Raw genomic sequence first — 19,918 nt, 5'->3', positions numbered from 1 at the left:
GACATAAACCGGACCTGGCAACATTACAGAATGCACTGAAAGTCTTTCATTTTGCACAGTTTAAACCACTGGAACATAAGAAAATTGGTCCTTACTAATTCAGTATAATCTTACAGATGTTAAGTTTGACCATAACATGCTTGTATGTGTTAATATAAGCAATATAAGTGTTAAATATTTCATTAAAAGGGATATAAATCTTTTTTTTCTTTTTCACATTATGCATTGGTTTTGCTGTATTTCTTTTAGCACATGTTTGCAAAGTCTTCATATTTGTGCTAAATTGTGCTAAGCTCCCGGTCTGTGTTTGTGATTAAATGTCTGGTGATTTAATTTAAAGACCTGGATTGATTTAAGCTGAAGACCAAAGACGATCAATGTCTGAACGGACGATCTGTGATAATTGTTACCTGGTAGAAAAAGGCTTTGAAAATGCTTGACTAACCTCCATTAAATAATAAAATGTTAATTAAAAGGTTATTGATGCCATTTTATTTAGGAATTTCAAATACAAAGATTTGTGTTAAATTGTCCTTTATTAATTGTTTTGTTGGAAGTTGTTTACAAATCCTTAATAAAACTTCCAGTTAAACCTGGCGTGTTTTTTTTCCCCCACATCTGCAATGCAATAATTACCTTAAATTACCTAAAATATACATGTTTTTATCTATACAATTAGAACCACAGGTTTACTAAAAGTATTTGTTTTACAGTGCAGGATTTATGTTCATCTCTGTACAGTGATTTTACTTAGTTCATCCTAAAGGGCCTACAGGAATCGGCAGAGGGCTGCTGCCGTTCGTCATGCAGCCCTCAACTTTTGCTGTAAACACTCATCTCCTTCAGCACACATCCAGGGAACAGGTTCACCAACATATCAGGCTGCTCTATCCCCACCTGGAGAATATTCTCCATCTCCTCAACCTTCTCTTTCTCAAGCTGCCTCAAACCTTCAGTGATCTTCTGTCCTCTCTCCTAAAAAGAAAAAGGATATATTGTAAACAAACCTCTCTTTGGTAAAGAATAAGGTCAGATTGTTTTGTCAGAATTATTTAGGGTGTTGAACCTTGTAAGATTCCATGATGGCGGCGATCGGTTCGTGCTTGACAAACAATGGATGTTTGCGATCCGGTTTGCTCTGGAAGCGTGGCTTCTTCTTTGCTGGATCATCTGGACCAAAGCTTGGGGATGACGTCTCCCCCAGCTCGTGAACGTTCTTCACAAACACGAACGGCTTGAAAACTGACCTGTTGAGGAAAGGAGGGACAGTAAATCTTCTGTAGCTGCAGTGTTTTCTCCGGATGAGCTGCAGCCTGCCACCTCTCAGGGTCCGGAGTTGCGGTGAAGTAGTGAACCCCTGGCAGAGCCGGATCCCTGGGTACCACAGACACCATGCTCCCTGTTGTCATGAACATGCCCTCCATGTTGATCCCACTCTCTTTATCTCGCAGAATATCCATCATTGCTTCTGCGGTTATATGGCCTTGGAAAAAGAAAATTACACTGAAACGTTTTTTTCCCTGTCACACATTTTACCTTACCTTAGTGACTTTTAGAAAAACCAACCATTTCTCTTTTCCAGCAATCTTTTCCCCTCACAGTAGCGAGTCCCAGCAGACTCTATCCTGGCCGTGGTCAGAAAGGAGTAGACTGTAGCAAAGTTGAACTCTGATTCCCCGTCCCACCAGCCTTTGCTTCGAGCATATTCCCTCATTTCTGGATGCTCCTTGTCTATCTTTGTGGTTATTCCATACTGGTTGGAGATGTTCCGATATCCACCTGGAAAAAGGCATAAAGAGATATTTGCACCACTGAGGATACAGTTACAGGTTCTTGCAGGAAAATAAAACCGTATTCCTTAAAGATTATATCTGTGAGATGAATATAAGTGCTTGCAAGAGCATCCAGTTTTTTATCTTTTGGAACATATTTCTACTAAGCCTTTATAGAACCTTAATCAAGTAGTTTGTCATGTGTTACCTTACAAAGAGACCTTTTTTTTTTATTTAAAACCACACACCTGATGGTATTCTAATGGGATTTAAGTACTGGACCAATCAAAGTTTCAAGGTTTGCACATCTAAAGGGCAAATTGTTACAAATAAAGTTCTACCACAGATTCTCATTTGTATTTAGGTCCAGACTTTGACTAGAAAATGTTAACTCATGAATACCATATAATCTAAACTATTCACCAGAGACTTTTTGCAGGTTTCTTTCCAGGACTGTTCTGTATTTACATTACCTTCCACTCTCTCGGCTGCCCAGTACTTCCCAGATGTTTCCAGCAGCCAGGCCTCTTTCCTGTCTGAGATGAGGAAGCTGTTGTGGTAGGTGAATCCACACTGATCCTCCAGACATGGGCCTCCCTGACCGTACTTCTCCAGCAGCTCGGCGATAACGTCAACAGCTTTCTCAGCCGTGTCAGCTCGTTCAAGACCAAGTCTGTAAAACAGCAGAACCACAAATCCGTCTTCTACCCATTGTTTCAAAAACCTGACAAGAATGAGTTGAACACCTGTGTCATTTTACCGTCTTCATTAGAGCTATTAAAGCTACTCAATGCTCTTAGGCTGTGAGCACCAATTTGGTCAAATAGTCAGGAATCTTGTCTTAGCTGCAGAGAGATTGTTTATCTTTGGTGTTTTTCAGCTCTTAAGTTGAAAGGAACAGCAGTTCCCAGTGAATAAGGAATGCTTAATAACAACTTTTACCATTAGGAATGGTGTTATGTTAAGCATTTTCTCATAGGCTGAGAAGAGTTTGCAAAGGTTGTGAATTATTGTGGACAAGCCCGTTCTTTTCAAATGTGAATAAAAGCAGACAAATATTTTATCCACAATGACACCTCTTGCAAATCGTCTCATTTTCATTTTAGAGAAGCTTATGTCATTGCTGGTGTAGGAGCCTGAATTTATACTTTGCGATTTTCTTGGTATGCGTTGTGGTTAATGTTTTGTATTTTGTTTTTCTTGCTAAATTAACTTTTCTTGAGATTATTAAATATTTTTGGGAATTCATATTAATTTGGGGAATTTGGGTATTTAGCTATTGTTGTTATATTGTTATTGCTTTCATTACTTCTTTGGTTTAAGATTCAAACGTGTCACTTTTTAAAGATGATGCATCATGGGAGTTTGGTGGTTGTGTATCTCACAGATTGTCGCCCTTATTTTTTGTAATCATGTCTGGCACCCCTTTATCCTATCTACTCACTAAAAAATGTTTAAATGCAATTACGTCTCTGTGGATTTCTTGGACAAATCATCTCGACATCTTGTCTTTGGAAATGTTAATGGCGCAGCGAGTCAGGCCGGCTTCACTTATTTTTGAACCCTAGAGCTGGTATAAAACACATTTTCACTTTGAATAAAAGTAGATAACCATTTGCCAGGGGTATTCACTGCTCGGGATCGGAGAATCTGCGAACAGGGCAGCTTATTTTTCTTTAACACAGTAAGAAAAAAATAAAACAATGTTTATTTTTTCTTTGCCTTCACAATTATGCAGTACTTTGAATATTATTGTGACAAACTCATCACATTTAATTGATAAAAGAAGCAAAGAAAGGGATAAGACTAATAAAAATATTTGCATGGTTCTACTGTACAACTAAGTTCCTGACAAAGAGCTGAAGAGATTATTCATTTTACCTGACAAGGTCCATTCCCAGCAGAGCCTCCTCACCATCAGCGCTCTCTCTGCCCCAAACTGCCTCATTCCCAATGCACACCTGATGCTCGTTTGCACCCATCTCAGCCCCCCACAACCATGCTGGCTTGCTCAGCACAACTGCATAGGTATGGGATGCCTGGTCGATCTGGATGTATGTGCACTTAAAAAAATAGCATGAGGTTAAATAAAACATGTCTGATACTCAGTAAGTAGCAGCCATGAGAAACCGCATGTCTCCTACCTCGACCTTCTCATCTGGACCATAGTCCATGGGAGGGAAATAGACAACCTCCTGGACTTCATCACAGGGTCTGTCTGAGTTCTTCCCGAAAATGATGCGCTGCCCCTCAGTGGAAGGAGGCAGAGCCACGAAGGTGTCACAGGAGGATGGAAGCATTTCAATCACAGACTAGTTGGAAAAATTGTTACATTTATCACAGAGCCATCCTATCAACATTTAAACAAACACAATCACTTAGGAAAGGCAAACGGAGACTCCATAATACCTGGTCGGTTGTCTGGCAGCTGTCAGTATCGGTTTCTATTCTTGCTTTGCTGCAGGATTTCAGGTTAAAGCTCCAGGCGTTGACACGGAAACAACACGGTCACGTGACTAAAACACGAAGTTAGGCTTAGGATCGCAGTACCTTCACGGAGCCCAGATCTACCGGAGATTTTCATTTGAACATGTAATTAGTGTTCTGAACAATAGTAACAAACAGAGATAGCTAATAAAACAGACTGCTATAATTATAAGCTAAGATTACTTAATTAAAATTTGGTTAATAATTGATATATAAAAAATATATATAATACATTTACATTTTAATTAATTATATTTTCCCGTCATACCTTATATTAAGTTGAAGATATTAAAAAAAAATATCACAAGCCATATCACCAGCCATATTGTAATGGCACGTGTTGATGACGTATTTTGTATGAGACGCTCTCTCACCCTGAAACGAACTTCATTTTAGCTTTGCGGGTTTGTTTATAACCGAAGGGAAGCTAAGCTGTTTGCGACTCCTATAGCTCAAAGTAACGAAAAGGTTTTCGTATTCTGGTGTTGAACAGCAACCATGGGGAAGTCATTTGCTAACTTTATGTGTAAAAAGGATTTTCATCCTGCTTCGAAGTCGAATATTAAAAAGGTATTCGCTGTTTTACCCTAAACGTTAGCATTATGAGGCTACATAACGTTAGCTTAGCTGTAAACGTTTCACTTAACAGCTATAATAAAGTTAAAAATAAGTACGCACTAGTTACTGGTCTATATTTAATGATAGTGATTATAAACCGGAATTATCTACTGATATTTGGTGTCAATTTGATGTTATATTAGTTTTAGGAATAATGGAAGAGGTCCGTGTTACAGCAGATGATGAACATTTTCTTCGTAGCTTTTAATACAGACACTATTTGAGTCGATTTCAAAAGTAGAGAAACTATGTAACACTAAAATTATATTTCGAATTTTGTAATTACCTGATATTTATAACAGTGGCTAATCAACCATGATTATAAAAATAAATATAGGCCTAGTTGAGTTGTACATTTTGATTTATTTAATTTTTTTAAGAAATTGACCCTCCAAATTCACACTTTCATAGGTGAAATAAGAAAGTTCTTTTTTTTATAGAGTTCCTTTTCAAGGATCTGTTTTTCTTGTAGGTATGGATGGCCGAACAGAAATTAACTTTCGATAAGAAGAAGCAGGAAGATCTCATGCAAGCATATTTAAAAGAACAGGATACCTACAACAACAGGTTAGTTGTGGTCTTAAAAAAGATAAGTGGAAATAAAAACCTCCAACTTTGTATTTCCAATACCTTGGTTTTTGCTCTTAAAATAACCTACTGCACTGTTTCTCCTTTTTTAACCTGCAGGCTGTTGATGGGAGATGATCGTGTTAAAAATGGACTCAACTTCATGTATGAAGCTCCGCCTGGAGCATCAAAAGGTAAACTATTTGCTCTGGGAAGCTCTTTGCTAAGTTATGAACTGCTTTACTGTTAAGGTAAAACTGTGTCTAATGTGTTTTCTTCTTTCTTTACTTCTCCATAACTTGCTGACCTGCAGAGGAGAAGAAAGAGGTACATAATAAAAGAAAATACCTAAAAGTTAATGTTAAAACTAAGCCAGAAACTGGTTAGCATACATATGCATGTGTTGATATACTTATGTCACTGTGTTTTCATTACTTCTAAATAAGTATTATAATCATAACCTCTGTGATACACTTTTGACAAGCAGCAGTTTAGCTAAAATCCTTCCATCAAAAATCCTACAGACTATTGTCTTCTTTGCAGTCCTATACATTTTCAGTTTATAAAGAAAATTCCTATAGGTCCTGCCTATTAAAGTACTTTCTACTGGTAAAATTAAATCATATCTGTTCAGAAAAAAGTAATACAGAAGGGTTTTTCTTCTTAGGAAGGTGAGGAGGAGTGCAAATTTGAATGGCAGAAGGTGGCTCCTCGAGAAAAGTAAGTACTAGTTTCTGATATTTGAAATTTAAATGGTAGAGAGTCAGCATTTATAACTTTTAGAATTGATCTTGTCTTGTTTTTTTCTCCTAGGTATGCGAAAGATGACATGAATATCAGAGATCAGCCATTTGGTATCCAGGTAAGAGAGTTTTCTTATTTTAAGTAGATTCACTCAAATGATTATTCATATAATTTTATAGCAGCTAGATGTCTTGGGAAACATTTTAATAACTTCTTTTTATTATCAGGTTATACATACGTTTGTAAAGAGAAAAAAAAAAATCTCAGAGCTCAAACCAGAACTAAAAATGAAAAAAAAAAACAATAGCAGAGTTTGAGAAAAGGCTAATGGAGGCAAATTAAAAGGGGTCCAAACCAATGACATTTTGTAGGTTCTGCTGTTATCTTTTATTTGTAAATAAGACAGTTTTAACTTTGAAGAGATCTTAGAAAAGGAAACCAGTAACATTACATTTATTTTTATCACAGTAGATGCATCCCAAACACAGACCACCCCTAAAAACCTGCACACACACAACCCTTTTCCATTGTCTGCCCTTATTCCGTTGGATCGGCTTCAGCACAGTCAAAGGCTACGTTCACACTGCAACCTGAAATGACCCAAATCCGATTTTTTTTTTTGCCCATATGCGACCTGGATCTGATCTTTTCGTTGCAGTCTGAACAGCACAGAACCGATTTTTTTCCAATCCGACCCAGGCCACTTGGCTATGTGGTCCTGAATCTGATACAAATCTGATCTTTTCAAATGCGACCTGTGTTTGAACGGCCAGGTCATCCGACCTGAACGGCATTAGTAACCGACTTAGGACGATATTCTGCTTCTTGCTACACAGAAGCGGCAAGAAAAGCAAATACCATGGCGGACGTTGATGCAGAGAGCAGTGTTTTTTTAACCATCTAGACAAGATCGAGGTGTTAAGGTTTTGAAAGATCGCTAGATGCTCTACAGCACAATATCCATGTCTAATTCCGTAAACACGAAGCGCGCTGGCTTGTGACGTCATTGTGTTCTCTGCTGTGCATGTGGAACACTTAAGCTGTATGAATGTAGTTCACACTGGAGATCACATACAAGTCGCATATATTTGAAAATGTGAACGGCTACGCAAAAAAAAAATCGGATTTCACAAAAAAAATTGGAATTTGGCATCAAGGTCTGCAGTGTAAACGTTGCCAGAGTTACCAGGGGCAAACTGACCTGACTGAGTGTAAGTATAAAGAGCAGGAAAAGGGTGTTGGGCAGCACAGATCCTTAAGCGGTATTCATTTTTTTCCCCCTCTTTCATCCTTTGACGCAGGATCAACACGAGTCACTGAGAATGTCAGTTAATTATGAAAAGCAATGATACCTCAATTGCGCTTTGGTCCTGGTGCAGGTGCATTCTGTGGGCTTAGAATAGTCAGAACCAATACATTTTTACTTGTTAGCTTTTTATTGTGTTTTTGACAATAACCAAAGTAAAACACCTTTTTTGTGTTGTTGATTTAGGGAAAATATGACAGTTGTACACATGTCTAGTTACTACCACCTCTGCATACACATGAATAAGTCTGTTTGTTGAAGATAAAAAAAATAAATTACAGCATTATCTCTCCTGCCTTAGACTAACAAGTCATCCTCGAACTATAAATAAGAAAAAAACAAATTTTTTTGTGCTTTTAAGTTTATTTAATAGAGAGATGGTGCTTGGTTGAAGCAGGTTTAGTGGGCCTTTTAGAAATAACATGAAGTCAATCTGCACTAGAATCTGAAAGCATATTTGGTATTTGTGTGCGTCGTTTTTTAAGATACACTAATTTGACAGAGACTTGATTTAATAAATTTTCCTTTGATCGCCCCTAATAAAAAATTTTAATACCTCCTAAAAATATAAAACTTGAAATACCCTAAGACGATTGTCTCCCAGACACGGCAACATACTCATATCAGCGCAGAGTGTAGGAACAGAGAGAGGTCAGGGGTTTAAGCTTTGAAGTAAAGATGGACATGATCTTTTAATTATTTGATTTTGGTTTGGGTTAAAAATTTGAATTTTTTTTAGAGCTTCTGCAGCACATCACACCAGCAAGAAATCAGAAAAGCCCTGATCCTAATCCTCTACTTTTTTATTTAGAAGATGGATTTACTGGAAGGAGCTAATTTATTCAGACACGCTCAGATTTTTGGAAGTTGTTTTTGTATAAAACTAAAGTCTTCACTCTGTTCTATTGTGCTTTACAGGGAGAGCTTTTCTCCTGTTCTATCACGCTATAATTAGAATATAATTGGATTGTTTCTTCTTAATCTTAATCTGACAATAAGATCAGTCAGTATTAGAGTTAACTGGATTCATTTCAATTAAATTTAGACTTTTTTAAAAATAAAGTGTAACTGTTTGTGTTATCAAATGCTTTAAGGTGACAATTGCTGCTATGTAAATGAACTAAATATGATACTTTGTTGGTGAAGGTGCGCAACGTGAGATGCATCAAATGTCACAAATGGGGTCATGTGAACACTGACAGAGAGTGCCCGCTGTTTGGACTGTCAGGGATCAATGCCAGCTCAGTGGCCACAGACGACGCTGCAGGTATTTAATCAAGGTTTAAATGTCCTCGAAAGATCTTGTTGTTGTTTTTCTAAATAAGCATGCTTTGGAAGAATTCAGGCCACTGTAAGCTTTATTTTTACCTAAAAGATGACGGCACAAGTATAGGCTGGTAGGGAAGAGTTTAGTTTGGCTGTAAGAATGAGAAGCCTGATCATGGACTAGCCTTTTCACCCTGAAGGAGCTTTTGTCTGTCTGGCTTCTTGCTGCACTTTCCTCCTCGCCTCCAGCTCCAGCTTTCCTGCCTTGGGCTGATTCTGAGTTCTGCAATCAGCGAGTTGAGTTGTAGAGTAATAATGTTTACCCTAGGAGAGTCCAGTCAGTAGGGCTGATGGCGGAGTGCTGTAATGGTCCCCCTCCTGTGCCAGGAGAAAAAAAATGTAATTATTGTGTATTCTCATTCCCTTAACTGCTGCTTTGGCAGAGAATGATATTGTATGATTTGCTTAGCCGGAAGTGGAGTGAGTTGATTTGATGTCCCATTCTGTTAACAAAGCCTTCCCTGAAATTCACACTGGGGAGATATCGGACTGTATGCGTTCCCACATCAATGAGACTCTGAGGATGTGATTTGTGCCTACAGGCCCGTCGATGCACCCCTCCGAGTTAATGGCCGAGATGCGAAACAGCGGCTTTGCCCTGAAAAAATGTGTCCTTGATAGGAGTTCCACTATTTGTGATCCATCACAGGTAATCGTCTCATCTTGGGGTGCACAAGACAACACACACACACATACACAGTTGTACACCCTCAAGAGGGACAGAAATGTGTAGTTCAGTTTACTGCAGGTGTATTTATAAACCTTGAATCTTTACCAACTTTGTAGCTTTTAATCTACAAACTTCCAATCTATTTTAGAGGGATTTTTATAGAGATCAACACAAAGGGATGAAATGGAGGTTTTTAAAAGTTTTTTTTACAATTAAAAGCAAAGAAATTTGCCCAGTATCCCTCTTTACTCTGACATTCCTGTAGGATTCATCTCATTTATAAACGGAGTCTGTGATTTTAATTTTGGTGAAAATCCAAATGTTCTGTGTAGGCTTCAAACAGCTTTATGACCACCACCAAATGAATCAGACAAGTCGATGAGAAAGCTGTGGAGAAATCTAAAGCACGATTATAGTATAAGACAATCTCCTAAGCTGCAACATGTCGCAGTAATGATTTAAAACTGGAGAGACTGCTGTTAGCTCAAACTGGCCAGCCGGGTTTAATTTAAAAAAGAAATGGACAAGAGGCATTCCACTTGCTCAGGTGGGAAAATATGTTAACAGGACATTTCTTTTCTTATTGGTCAAGAACCATTGATTACTGAAGTAAAACCATATTCCTGTTTGTGCTGTGGTATTTAGGTGACACTCCCCGTATTTACTGCTATAAACTTAAGCTAAGAGACACATTTTCACACATTTTCTGTAATTGTGTGTCAATTTATCCCTTAATGTATCTAGAATATGTGTAACTTTGTGGTTGTAACATCTGATGATGCTTTTGGAAGTTATCCTTACTTTTACTTAAATTCTGCTGAAATATCCACAAAAAATGTGTTTGATATTTTTTAGATTTAATCCCTACATCTACAGTTAGATTAAAATGCTTTTACTTCCACAGGAATATGTTGCCAGTGATGAAGAAGAGGACCCTGAGGTGGAATTTCTAAAGTCTTTAACAACGAAGCAGAAACAGAAACTGCTCAGGTGACAACAATTTAAAATTTCATTTGCCGTTTCCCTAAACCTTTGAAAATATGTGATAAATATATAATAAAAGATGAATAACAACCTTACATTTTCCCTTCAGTATAGTCCAATCAACCGTAAGCTTATATTAAAAAGATGTATTCACTATTAACCAGATTTCTTTTGGGGGGAGAAATAGATTTTGACTTTGCTGTGTTTTATTTTTTGTTAACTTTGAAAGTATTAGGTAGAATGGTTAGATTTTTTTCTAATACATATTAACTTTTCTAAAGCTTCAAATTGAACGTCTGCTTTTTCACACATTTTACAGAAAACTTGACCGGTTGGAAAAAAAGAAGTCCAAGAAAAAGAAGAGCAAAAAACAGAAGAAGAAAAGCAAAAAAAAGCATAAGAAAAAGCAAGATAGCAGCGACAGCTCCGATAACTCCTCCAGCAGCAGTAGTGACAGCGACTCAGGTTCAGACAGTCAGGGCAAGTCCAAGGGCCAAATGAAGAAGAGGAAGAAGAAAGAAGAGTCCCGGCGGGATGACAGTGAACAGAACGAGCGAAGAGTCAAGAGTCAGAAAAAGGCCTCCTGTCACAGAAGCAGGTCATCGAGCCCCCACACTGGACAGAAGAGGGCTAAAGAGGACTCTGGAGATTATACACAAAGAAGGACAGAGAGGGGAAGGAGCAGGAGTCGCAATCGCAGCCCCGACAACAAGATCAAGCTGGAGGGAGGTCAAGAGAGAAGGAGGCACAACAGCAGGGACAGACAGGAAGTCAGCATCTCTATGGCTGGATTGGAAAGAAGTAGAAGCCGTGATAGAGGCAGGGAGGACAGGGGTAAGGACAGACGTCACAGTGGAGACGGCGAGAGGAGCAGAAGAGGCACAGACGGAAACAAAGGCAGAACAGCTGATAGGAGGAGCAGAAGCAGAGAGAGGAGAGAAGAAAGAGAGGGTCGAGGAAGAACCAGGAGTAGGAGTAGGGACAGGCGGGAGAGAAGCAGAGATAGAATTAAAAGGAAATATTAACATGCAAATTCCGATTTTTTTCCCCCACATTTTTAAAAGCAAAGATATGCTTTTTTTCTTTACATGACTGTAAAATTTTGGAGTTCCTGTAGGATCCTCGTTTGAAATGTATTGTGCGCAAACTGCGCTTTCGATTTCCTCCACTAGGGGGAAGCCATGAACAGAAAATTACATTAAGCGACCCATCGCGCTCTCATGGTGTTTTAAATAAAAAGCGACACATTATTCACTGGTGCAAATAGCTCTATTTGTGAAGATTTGTTGGATTTAGTTTTTATCACGTGTCCAACAGGAAAGACGCCTTTCTGTGATCTATTCTGTGCTGTTTTTTCTTTTATTTCTCACCCATATGTAATAATTAGACGGCTGTTATTTCCTCGAAAATAAAAATACATTTGAAAAAGTAGACTCTTAATTCTTATTCTGTTATGTTGTTTACAAATCAAATAATGTTATCAGAAAATTTAGGATAAGTTATATTATTAAATAGCAGGTAACTGACATCAAATCAACTTATAAATACATTATAGTCTTCGAAATAAAGAATTTTATTCGTTTTGATTTACTATTTGACGCTTTTTTTTTTTTTTTTTTTTTTTGCGTGGAACAATATTTTTTTCCCCCATCTGGACTTGCTCTAAAAGAAAAAAAAAAATACAACAAAGGTTGTAGATTTTATGTTGAGGTCATAAGATTATTTTATATAGTCTTTTTAGCCTATTTATTTTTGAATTGAAAGAGCTTCAAAAATATTTTCACTCTTAAGAAATCATTTAGTTTTTAATCACTTCCCGTTGTCAAAATTATACAATGTAGGCCTACTTTTCAAAAAATTTGTGTGTCTGTTATTTTATGTATTTTTGATAAAAAAAATAAATTGAATGCCTAATGTCATGGTTTTACAATCTGGCCCTCTTCCTTTAAAAATCGCAGTTCCACAAAAGGAAATGAAAATAATTTCCCTCCCTATTGCCTTCTGCTCAATTTAACATCCTACTTAGGGGGGTAAAAAATTGAGGCTTGTCTGGGTGAGATGCTCTTCCATGATGTATTCCCAGTCCTGGATTCATGCTGTAATTATTCCCCGTCTCTCTCTCTCTTTTTTTTATTCCCCCGTTTTTTTCTTTGGGAGTCGGACGCTGCACTGGGTAAGCACAAAGAAGTCAGGGAGCATCCTTGAACCTTTTCAGCGAGGGGCCACTGATATTCAAATAACACGCAGGGGCCATTTGACTGCGGCGCGCAGAAAGCATTTAAAATGCAACATTTGCATTTGACTTTTTGCCCCCTTTTTTAGTCCCTTTAGTAAAAAAAAAAAAAAAAAAAAACATTCCCATTACATTTTCCTTTCAAAAATAAAATATAGGATACAGCCATAATTCTCAGTAGCCTATTATCGATTACTATGCAAATTAAAGCAGTTAATTTGCACAATTAAAATAGAAAAAAATTAAATAAATCGTGGACTTTTGTCAGTCAAGCCCCCCGATACAGTAAAAATTAACAAAAGAAGTCTCGGAGATTAATTAGATATTTGATAAGACATGCATCCCCTAATGGTAAATACAAGACACGTGCTCCAAGTCATGATTAATACCATTTAACAAGATTTTCATTTGGCCATGAAATGTCTTTTCCGCAGCATTAAACATTAATTTATTCCATAGGGAAAACATGGGAATAAAGCATGTTTTAACAGCTGCTAAAAAAATTGTTTGTAATAAATCCTAACAAATAATAAATATAAACTCTGCATCACACGGCATGTTTTAAACATGTTTTAATTACGATAAATGAAGGTCTTATACGTGTGACTTTATACAGGTAAACATTTATATATAGATAATTATTTTTTTTAGCAAAGAAATAAAAAAAGATGATTAACAGAAGTTTTAAAAAGCTGTGTTAACATACATATCCACAAAAGTGCGTCGAAAAGTAAAACTCCCTGATTTCCAGGATAACAACACGAAGAAAACAACCAGAGCTTATAACATTTACATGAAAAATAACACACTTTTTTTAGTTTTTTTTTTTAGTTTTGTTTTTTTAGTCTTCAATATACAACACTGTCCAGGCAAAGTTCAAACAGGGTTTGGCGCAACCTTTTTTTGTTGGTTAATTTTTTCCCCCTCCAATATTCCTACAGTAAATTATTTTTTTCTTAAGGATGAATTTACTAAAGACAAACTCATCACGCCAGAGAAGAATATATATATATGTATATATATTTAAATTTTTGCAGTTGCTCCTGGAAATATTTTTGTCCTCCCTTTTTTTTTTTTTATTGGACCCGTTTTCATTGTGCAGTTTATTTAATAAGCTGCTGTCGTTTTTGTTTGTTTTGGAGAATCAAGCCCTCATGGTTCATCATGAGGAGACGGATCCTTAACTGTGATTCTGGGGTTCACTCCCTCTAAAATAAGTTCTGGAGATTCGGACCTTGGGGTTTCCAGGTTACTGGTGTCGGTGTCACTGTCGCTGCCCTTTTTGCCCCCTCCGCCCGCCGTGTGCGTTTTGATGTGCTTGCTCAAATGGTCACTGCGCATAAAGCGCTTGTTGCACACCGGACAGGCGAACCGTTTCTCACCGGTGTGGGTGCGCAGGTGTCTCTGCAGCTCGTCGGACCGAGTGAACCTTTTGCCGCAGAAAAGCCAGTTGCACACAAAAGGCCGCTCGCCGGTGTGCCACCTCAAATGCGCCTTCAAGTGGGATGTTTTCCCGTAGACTTTACCGCAGCCCGGGATGTGGCAGCTGTGCAGTCCTTTCCTCCGCAGGCTGGCCCCGGCGGGCCCCAGCCGCTCGGCTTCCTGGCAGTTCGGACAGTCACATGTTGCTCTACCGGAGTACCGCCTGGAGGACCGGGATGAGCTACTTATTCCTGAAGTGCCGCCCGAGATCATGGCGTTTGCGGCGGAAGCGTCTGTGTAAGTGGGGATGACTGTCTTGAAGCCGTCCTGCGTTAACAGGTGCTGGCTGGTGGACAGAAGGTGAGACGCGGACGGGCTGATTCCGGTGGAGCTGAAGGCGGAGTGCGTCAGGGAGGAGAAGTCCGGGTTGTAGCCGCTGAGCTGGGAGTGGATGGCCTGGGGCGTCCCGGAGTGCAGCGAGGTCTGGAGGGTACCGGTCGGATTCTGCACGTCCAGCCACGAGCCGGGGTTGCCGTGGACATCCCACCACGAGGACGCGCCGTTGGCGACGTCGCCGGAAATGGTGGAGTGGAAGCCGGACTTGTACCAGGATTCGTACGGGTGCGCCATCCCTACCCGCGGGTACAGCGTCTCCGCCGATGTGTGAACTTTGGAGATGAAGGCGGACTGGCCGGACTCCTGCGTCGTGACGCAGGTGGAGTTGGAGAACAAGCCGCTGTACTCGGTGGAAAACGCGGAGGAAGTCGGCGAGGTGGAGGCGAGGCAGAAGGCGCTGTTGCCCGCGCCGCTGGTCGGAGTCAGTCCCGTGGAGGCTCGGCTCGTCGCCACCGTGAAACCGGGCAGGCTGGAGCCCAGGTTGCAGCTGGAGGAGGATCTTTTCCAAGGATGAAATCCGCCTTTGGAGAACGCACTGGAGTCTGGCAAAGTTGTCAGAGGGCTGGTGTTGCCGATTTTATTGCAGGTTGCAGCTAACATAGCAAGAGGTGTAGTTCCAAAGCGTGGTTCTTCCTGGGATGACACAGAGAAAGTTTGTTTTAGAAAAACGATAAGCTGCAAATACGAATAAACTCATTTTATCCAGAAGCCCACATAGGTTTCAGTTATGAGCAGCAGAACTCAAAGTTTCCTACACACAAAAAAAATATATAAATAAAATAAAACTACTTCAAAGTTTTTGTTTGGAGACACTTTGTTTCAAAACTTTGCTTTTTCATTATAAGGATCTGATCAAACAAGTTATAAAAAGGCGTGTTTCTGTAATCTGTGCAACTAGAAACAGTTTTATAAAGTTTCTTAAAACTAATTTCATATATGAATACCCAGAAAAACAAGTCAAATATTTAAAGGTGACAACAGAGAGAAATGTTTACCAAAAAGCAAGAATGTTTTTCTTTTCGTTTCTGGATCAAAATAACTTTTAAAGTCCAACTCACCCCAAGTATAGACGTAGCCATATCCGGGCTCTGCGCAGCGCCGAGAGTCTCCGCGGCGTCCAAGCTATATGACTCCAATGTGATTGAGATTTCACCGCGTTGTGACTCGGGTCACACGGGTTTGTTTCTCTCTCTTGGCTCGCAGCTACTCCGACACTACCTAGTTGTAGCGAGCGTCTTCTTTGAAGTACAGCTGGAGAGGACGCGCAGCCAATCTCCCAGCCGCATTCTTAACCGGGGGCTCGTGTTCAGCCAATGAGAAGCCCGACCGCAGACAGAAACACCAAAAAACCCCGCCGTCAATCAAGTGTTGCGCTGCCTCTTGCCTCAAGACTGTCACCCAAAGAAGCGATTTGATCTAATTTTTTTTTTAATGCACGCAGTTTATTTTTACGCATTCTCACACGAAGGGCGCAATGTCGACTCTCTTTTTGATTGCAGAATTGAGTTCGCGCGTCAGATCTCCGGGAGGTAAGCGTTTCGCTCGTTTTATTATAAGCGTTTGTCCGTTCTGCTCTGTACTTCCATGATTATTTTCCATATTCAGATCATGCGCAATAGGACGTTTCAAATAATTTGGTTTAACTTGAAGATCACTTTATCAAAATAAACCGGCTGGCAGCTTGCATTGGGGAAAATAAGCTGATCCAAGAGGCTTTTATTTATCTTAATAACTTGATAAGTTACAGTGGAAGGATAAGAGGGTGAAGGATAAAGTTTGAAGAGGGCCTGCTGTGGAACGGAATGCGTAAAACTGCATTTAAATCCAAAAAGATGTGGAGACACTCCTTAATGGGTCAGCTTTGCAATAATTTTGTCAACTCTTAGGTTGGACAGGCTTTGAGCTTTTAGGGTCAGCGCACTTGTAGGAGAGCACCTGTTAGAGACTGATCTAAAACTCTCATCTTGTTCAAATAAATAAAAAAAAAGCAATAATATAAATAAAATGCATGCGTAAAGGACAAAGTGCGCATGCACCTGACATGCATCCCCAGTCTAACTGAGTTTGCGATTAAATATGCAAATAAGTAGCTGTGTTTCTTTTTGTTTTTTGTTTTTTTGTTTGGTTTTTTAACTATATGCTTGCAATTAACTTGTCAACAAGCACACATATAGAAGCTCGTTAAAACGCCCGGAGATAATGGCACAATGTAAAATTGACCTGCTCTGATGTGATCCATCTTTTCTCCTTTTTTTTCTTCTTTTTTTTTTTTAAGTTAAAGCAATTTTCCGGTGGGAGGAAAAAAAACAGCTTGACCGAAGGATGTTCATCACCGTATTCAAAAACGGGCAAATAATGCTCTATTATGTGGTGTGAATACTGCCAGTAAACACAGGCGCAATTTGTTCAAATGCTCTTCCTTTTCTCCAGCTTTAAAGCTCACATACAGCTTTGGAGGGGATTAATAAATATCTGTCTCATCAGCAAGCGGACGCTGCCAAGATTTTTATTTTATTTTATTATAACAATCATGACAATTTTATACTTGGATGTTGTTAACTTTATTATAAAGCCAATTTGACGTTTTTTTGTTTTTGTTTTAGAAATATATGTTTAAATGTTTTTTTATTATTATTCTGTAATATATAATTCCATCAAACCAAATTAAAAAACACACTTAAAAATATCCTTATATTATGTCTGTTCTAAAAAGTTTTTGATCAGATTTATGAAATGTTTAATAAATAAATGCACACATTTCAGAAAGTATTAAAGGAAAAACAATGAATTAATTTATTTGCAGAATAAAGACAGCATATTTTTTTCTTTTATGGGACAAGAGGACTGAACACACTCTTTCCTTGTCACTCGAGTGAAAGCTCAGAGTTGAATCTGTAATACCGCGCTGCATTCGTGAGCACTTAGGAGCCCATTACAAGCCATTAGATTGATCAATGTACCTTAAACAATGGGAATGATTTATTTGGTCGAACAAAACGCTCTGCATCTATTGTGACGAGTCTAAGTGGGGGTGCATCCATCAACAAAAGATAAATGATTAATTCAGATCTATTCATTTCTGAATTCTTCCCTGCAAAAACGCGCGGCCCCCCTGCACTTTGCCTCGAATCCAGATTATTAGAGGCTCATTTTCTGCATGTTAAACCCAGGCAGGCTTTTCTGGATTGGGCCAGGACTCTCTGGTTGTGCCCGCTTTAATTTGCGCGTCTGCAGAGGGAAGTTTATTTGAGGATGTTTAACTAATTGTTGCAATTTCGTGCGCTCATGTGGCTACACCTGTTCCTCTCTAAGGGGTCTGGGTAAACTGTGCGTGAAAGGATTTTGTGCTGTGAATCTGTGCTGCTTCCTATCTCACAGCTTCATCTAGTCCAGCGGAAAGTATCTTTCTTGAAGATTGTTTCCCCCCACCAAATTATTTATTCTTTCTTCATAAATCTAAATTTATTTTTCTTTGTCTATAGTCAGAAAATGGTTTTCTTTCTTTATGCATTAAGATTTGTACATGACTTGCAGGAAGTTTTCCAGCTTTTAAATTCTGTCATTTAGTAGATTAAATAAGGTCACAGTAGGTAAACACATTGTCATCCTGCAAAAAGCTTAGTATTTCTACTAAGATACCACTAAAGATTGATGAATAACACCTTTCCTCAACTTTAAAAAAAATAGTTTTCTTCAGCTTAAGCAAATAGTATATGGCAGGTTTGGTTGCCCTGCAGAGTTGGAGCAGATTTATTCTGGGATATTTTCTCTGTATTTTTGTATTCTTTAAATGAAAAGCACAATATAATCAGTCAAAAAATATTCTAAGAACAAAAACAAAAAACAACAAAAGAGAAAGTGAAACCATAAATCTTCTAACATAGCACATACATCTGCTAAGCCTCTAACCAGGTATAAGGGGGATTTTTCACACATGCATAGGGTGGATTTAATAGAAGCTCATTAACTCACAGGGATACTATCGACAGCTAAATATGGAGGTGCAGGTCAGCTCGCCAGCTTACAGTGTCAACTTACATCCCCACATGCTGCATGTTGCTATTTTGAGCACATGCAGAAGAGTTCAAGCTGAAGCGCTTACAGTCAGCCTGGTTATGTTCAAGTACTGAATGAATATGCTTTTCTGAGTGTGTCACCTGCATTAGAAGTCGATTCAGGATTTAAGAGTGAGAGACATGGCTCCAAAAAAGGTGTGTTTTATGAAAGAAGAAGGGTTTGATTTTAAAGGGAGCAAGAATCAGGGTTTATATGTAACGGTAAGTTTTGATTTTGAATACAGAAATTTACATGCTGTCTTCATTAGGCCAAAGGAGATGATGCACCAAAGCCACCACCGCTGATTGGAAGGTTTGGAACTTCTCTGAAGATAGGGATTGTCGGTTTGCCCAATGTTGGGTAAGATATAATGACATGCTCTCTACGTTACCATTAAATTATTTTCTATAATAGTAAAATATAAAGATTCGTCAATCAGAATATTAAAGGAATTCTTCATTTATTTCTAGAGTAAAGCTTAAAATAGTTAAAGCTTTTGGGAAGAAATGTTTTTCAAAACAATGCATGCCCTTTCACAAATACAACAAGAAAGAATTGCACCTCATATTGTTGACAATGTTCCCTTAGTCCTTCAAAACTACAGCATTAAAAAGGCTAGTAAACATCAGAAGCCATGTGTTGCCCCAGCACATGTCTCTCCTTTCCTGAATACTAGATTCCTTGCTCTCCTGAACTGATTTTTTTGGCCACATGTGCTCCCTTCTTTGTTCAAATAAGATATCAAAGAGGTAACTCTAATAATATTTAGGATTATTTGGCAGGATTTTTGCAGCAGGTTTTCCTGATAGTATTTCTTGATTTCTAGTAAACAATCACATTAACCCGCAGCATGCACTTACACAGCATGCAAATATCTACTTCTGAGCTTGATACTTTATTGTTAACTTTATTGTTTAATGTCTCTTTTTCTGTTCCAAAACCTGCCTGTATCAAAGTCAGTGCAGCAATGTGTCCTGACAAAAAGAAATTTAAATTGGTCAAGATTGGAATCAGAAGATAAGACCAAAGAAACTTTAACCTAATCGTATTGAACAGGAAAAAAAGTATTGTTTCATTACAGATTAGATGTTTTATTTGTTTTAGAAAACAATGTAAAAAATATAGTTTCTTTTGAATATGTTACTGTTACTATTTGTGGGATGCTGCTGTAAAAGGTTCAGCAAAAATTCAAAAAGGTATTTAAGGTAGGGGCTATCTACTATAGGAGCTTTCTGCATTCAAAACAGCAGCGCCACCGTTGCCCATATTTGCCATTAATACAGGTGCACTGGGGAGCTCACATGATTTGGGTCTAAATGTGCACTAATGCAGAGGAT

General features: G+C 38.6%; 4 protein-coding genes across 4 annotated transcripts in view; 2 read left to right on the top strand and 2 right to left on the bottom strand.

Annotated features, from left to right (window-relative positions):
• Positions 1–517: 517 nt before the first annotated feature.
• Positions 518–4,578, bottom strand: scrn3 (secernin 3). Its single transcript, XM_038306643.1, has 9 exons — positions 4,528–4,578; positions 4,182–4,339; positions 3,917–4,084; positions 3,654–3,835; positions 2,246–2,445; positions 1,567–1,779; positions 1,321–1,483; positions 1,067–1,247; positions 518–975 (listed from the first exon to the last, which is right to left on the bottom strand). The coding sequence occupies exons 3-9, from the start codon at positions 4,070–4,072 to the stop codon at positions 814–816; spliced, it is 1,257 nt and encodes a 418-aa protein (XP_038162571.1). The 5' UTR covers positions 4,073–4,084; positions 4,182–4,339; positions 4,528–4,578; the 3' UTR covers positions 518–813.
• A 53-nt stretch (positions 4,579–4,631) lies between these two features.
• On the top strand, positions 4,632–11,905 carry cir1 (corepressor interacting with RBPJ, CIR1). The gene is made up of 10 exons (XM_038306641.1): positions 4,632–4,829; positions 5,350–5,444; positions 5,565–5,638; positions 5,758–5,771; positions 6,112–6,164; positions 6,258–6,306; positions 8,641–8,761; positions 9,363–9,469; positions 10,395–10,480; positions 10,794–11,905. Exons 1-10 carry the CDS (start codon positions 4,758–4,760, stop codon positions 11,497–11,499), a joined length of 1,377 nt encoding a protein of 458 aa, XP_038162569.1. The 5' UTR covers positions 4,632–4,757; the 3' UTR covers positions 11,500–11,905.
• A 1,620-nt stretch (positions 11,906–13,525) lies between these two features.
• sp9 (sp9 transcription factor) lies at positions 13,526–15,763 on the bottom strand. The gene is made up of 2 exons (XM_038306642.1): positions 15,584–15,763; positions 13,526–15,158 (listed from the first exon to the last, which is right to left on the bottom strand). Exons 1-2 carry the CDS (start codon positions 15,602–15,604, stop codon positions 13,860–13,862), a joined length of 1,320 nt encoding a protein of 439 aa, XP_038162570.1. The 5' UTR covers positions 15,605–15,763; the 3' UTR covers positions 13,526–13,859.
• A 2,815-nt stretch (positions 15,764–18,578) lies between these two features.
• LOC119797534 (obg-like ATPase 1) overlaps positions 18,579–19,918 on the top strand; it is a 65,978-nt gene continuing 64,638 nt past the window's right edge. Inside the window, exons 1-2 of the mRNA XM_038306644.1 lie at positions 18,579–18,736; positions 18,850–18,941. Coding sequence (XP_038162572.1) covers positions 18,722–18,736; positions 18,850–18,941 — 107 coding nt within the window. The 5' untranslated portion in view covers positions 18,579–18,721. The remainder of the gene's footprint in view (positions 18,737–18,849; positions 18,942–19,918) is intronic.

The sequence above is a fragment of the Cyprinodon tularosa genome, unplaced genomic scaffold (assembly GCF_016077235.1).
Source record: "Cyprinodon tularosa strain WSP-4 unplaced genomic scaffold, ASM1607723v1 ctg588, whole genome shotgun sequence".
NCBI lineage: Eukaryota > Metazoa > Chordata > Actinopteri > Cyprinodontiformes > Cyprinodontidae > Cyprinodon > Cyprinodon tularosa.
Note: the sequence above shows the minus strand (reverse complement) of the source record. Positions and strands in the feature narration are given on the sequence as shown.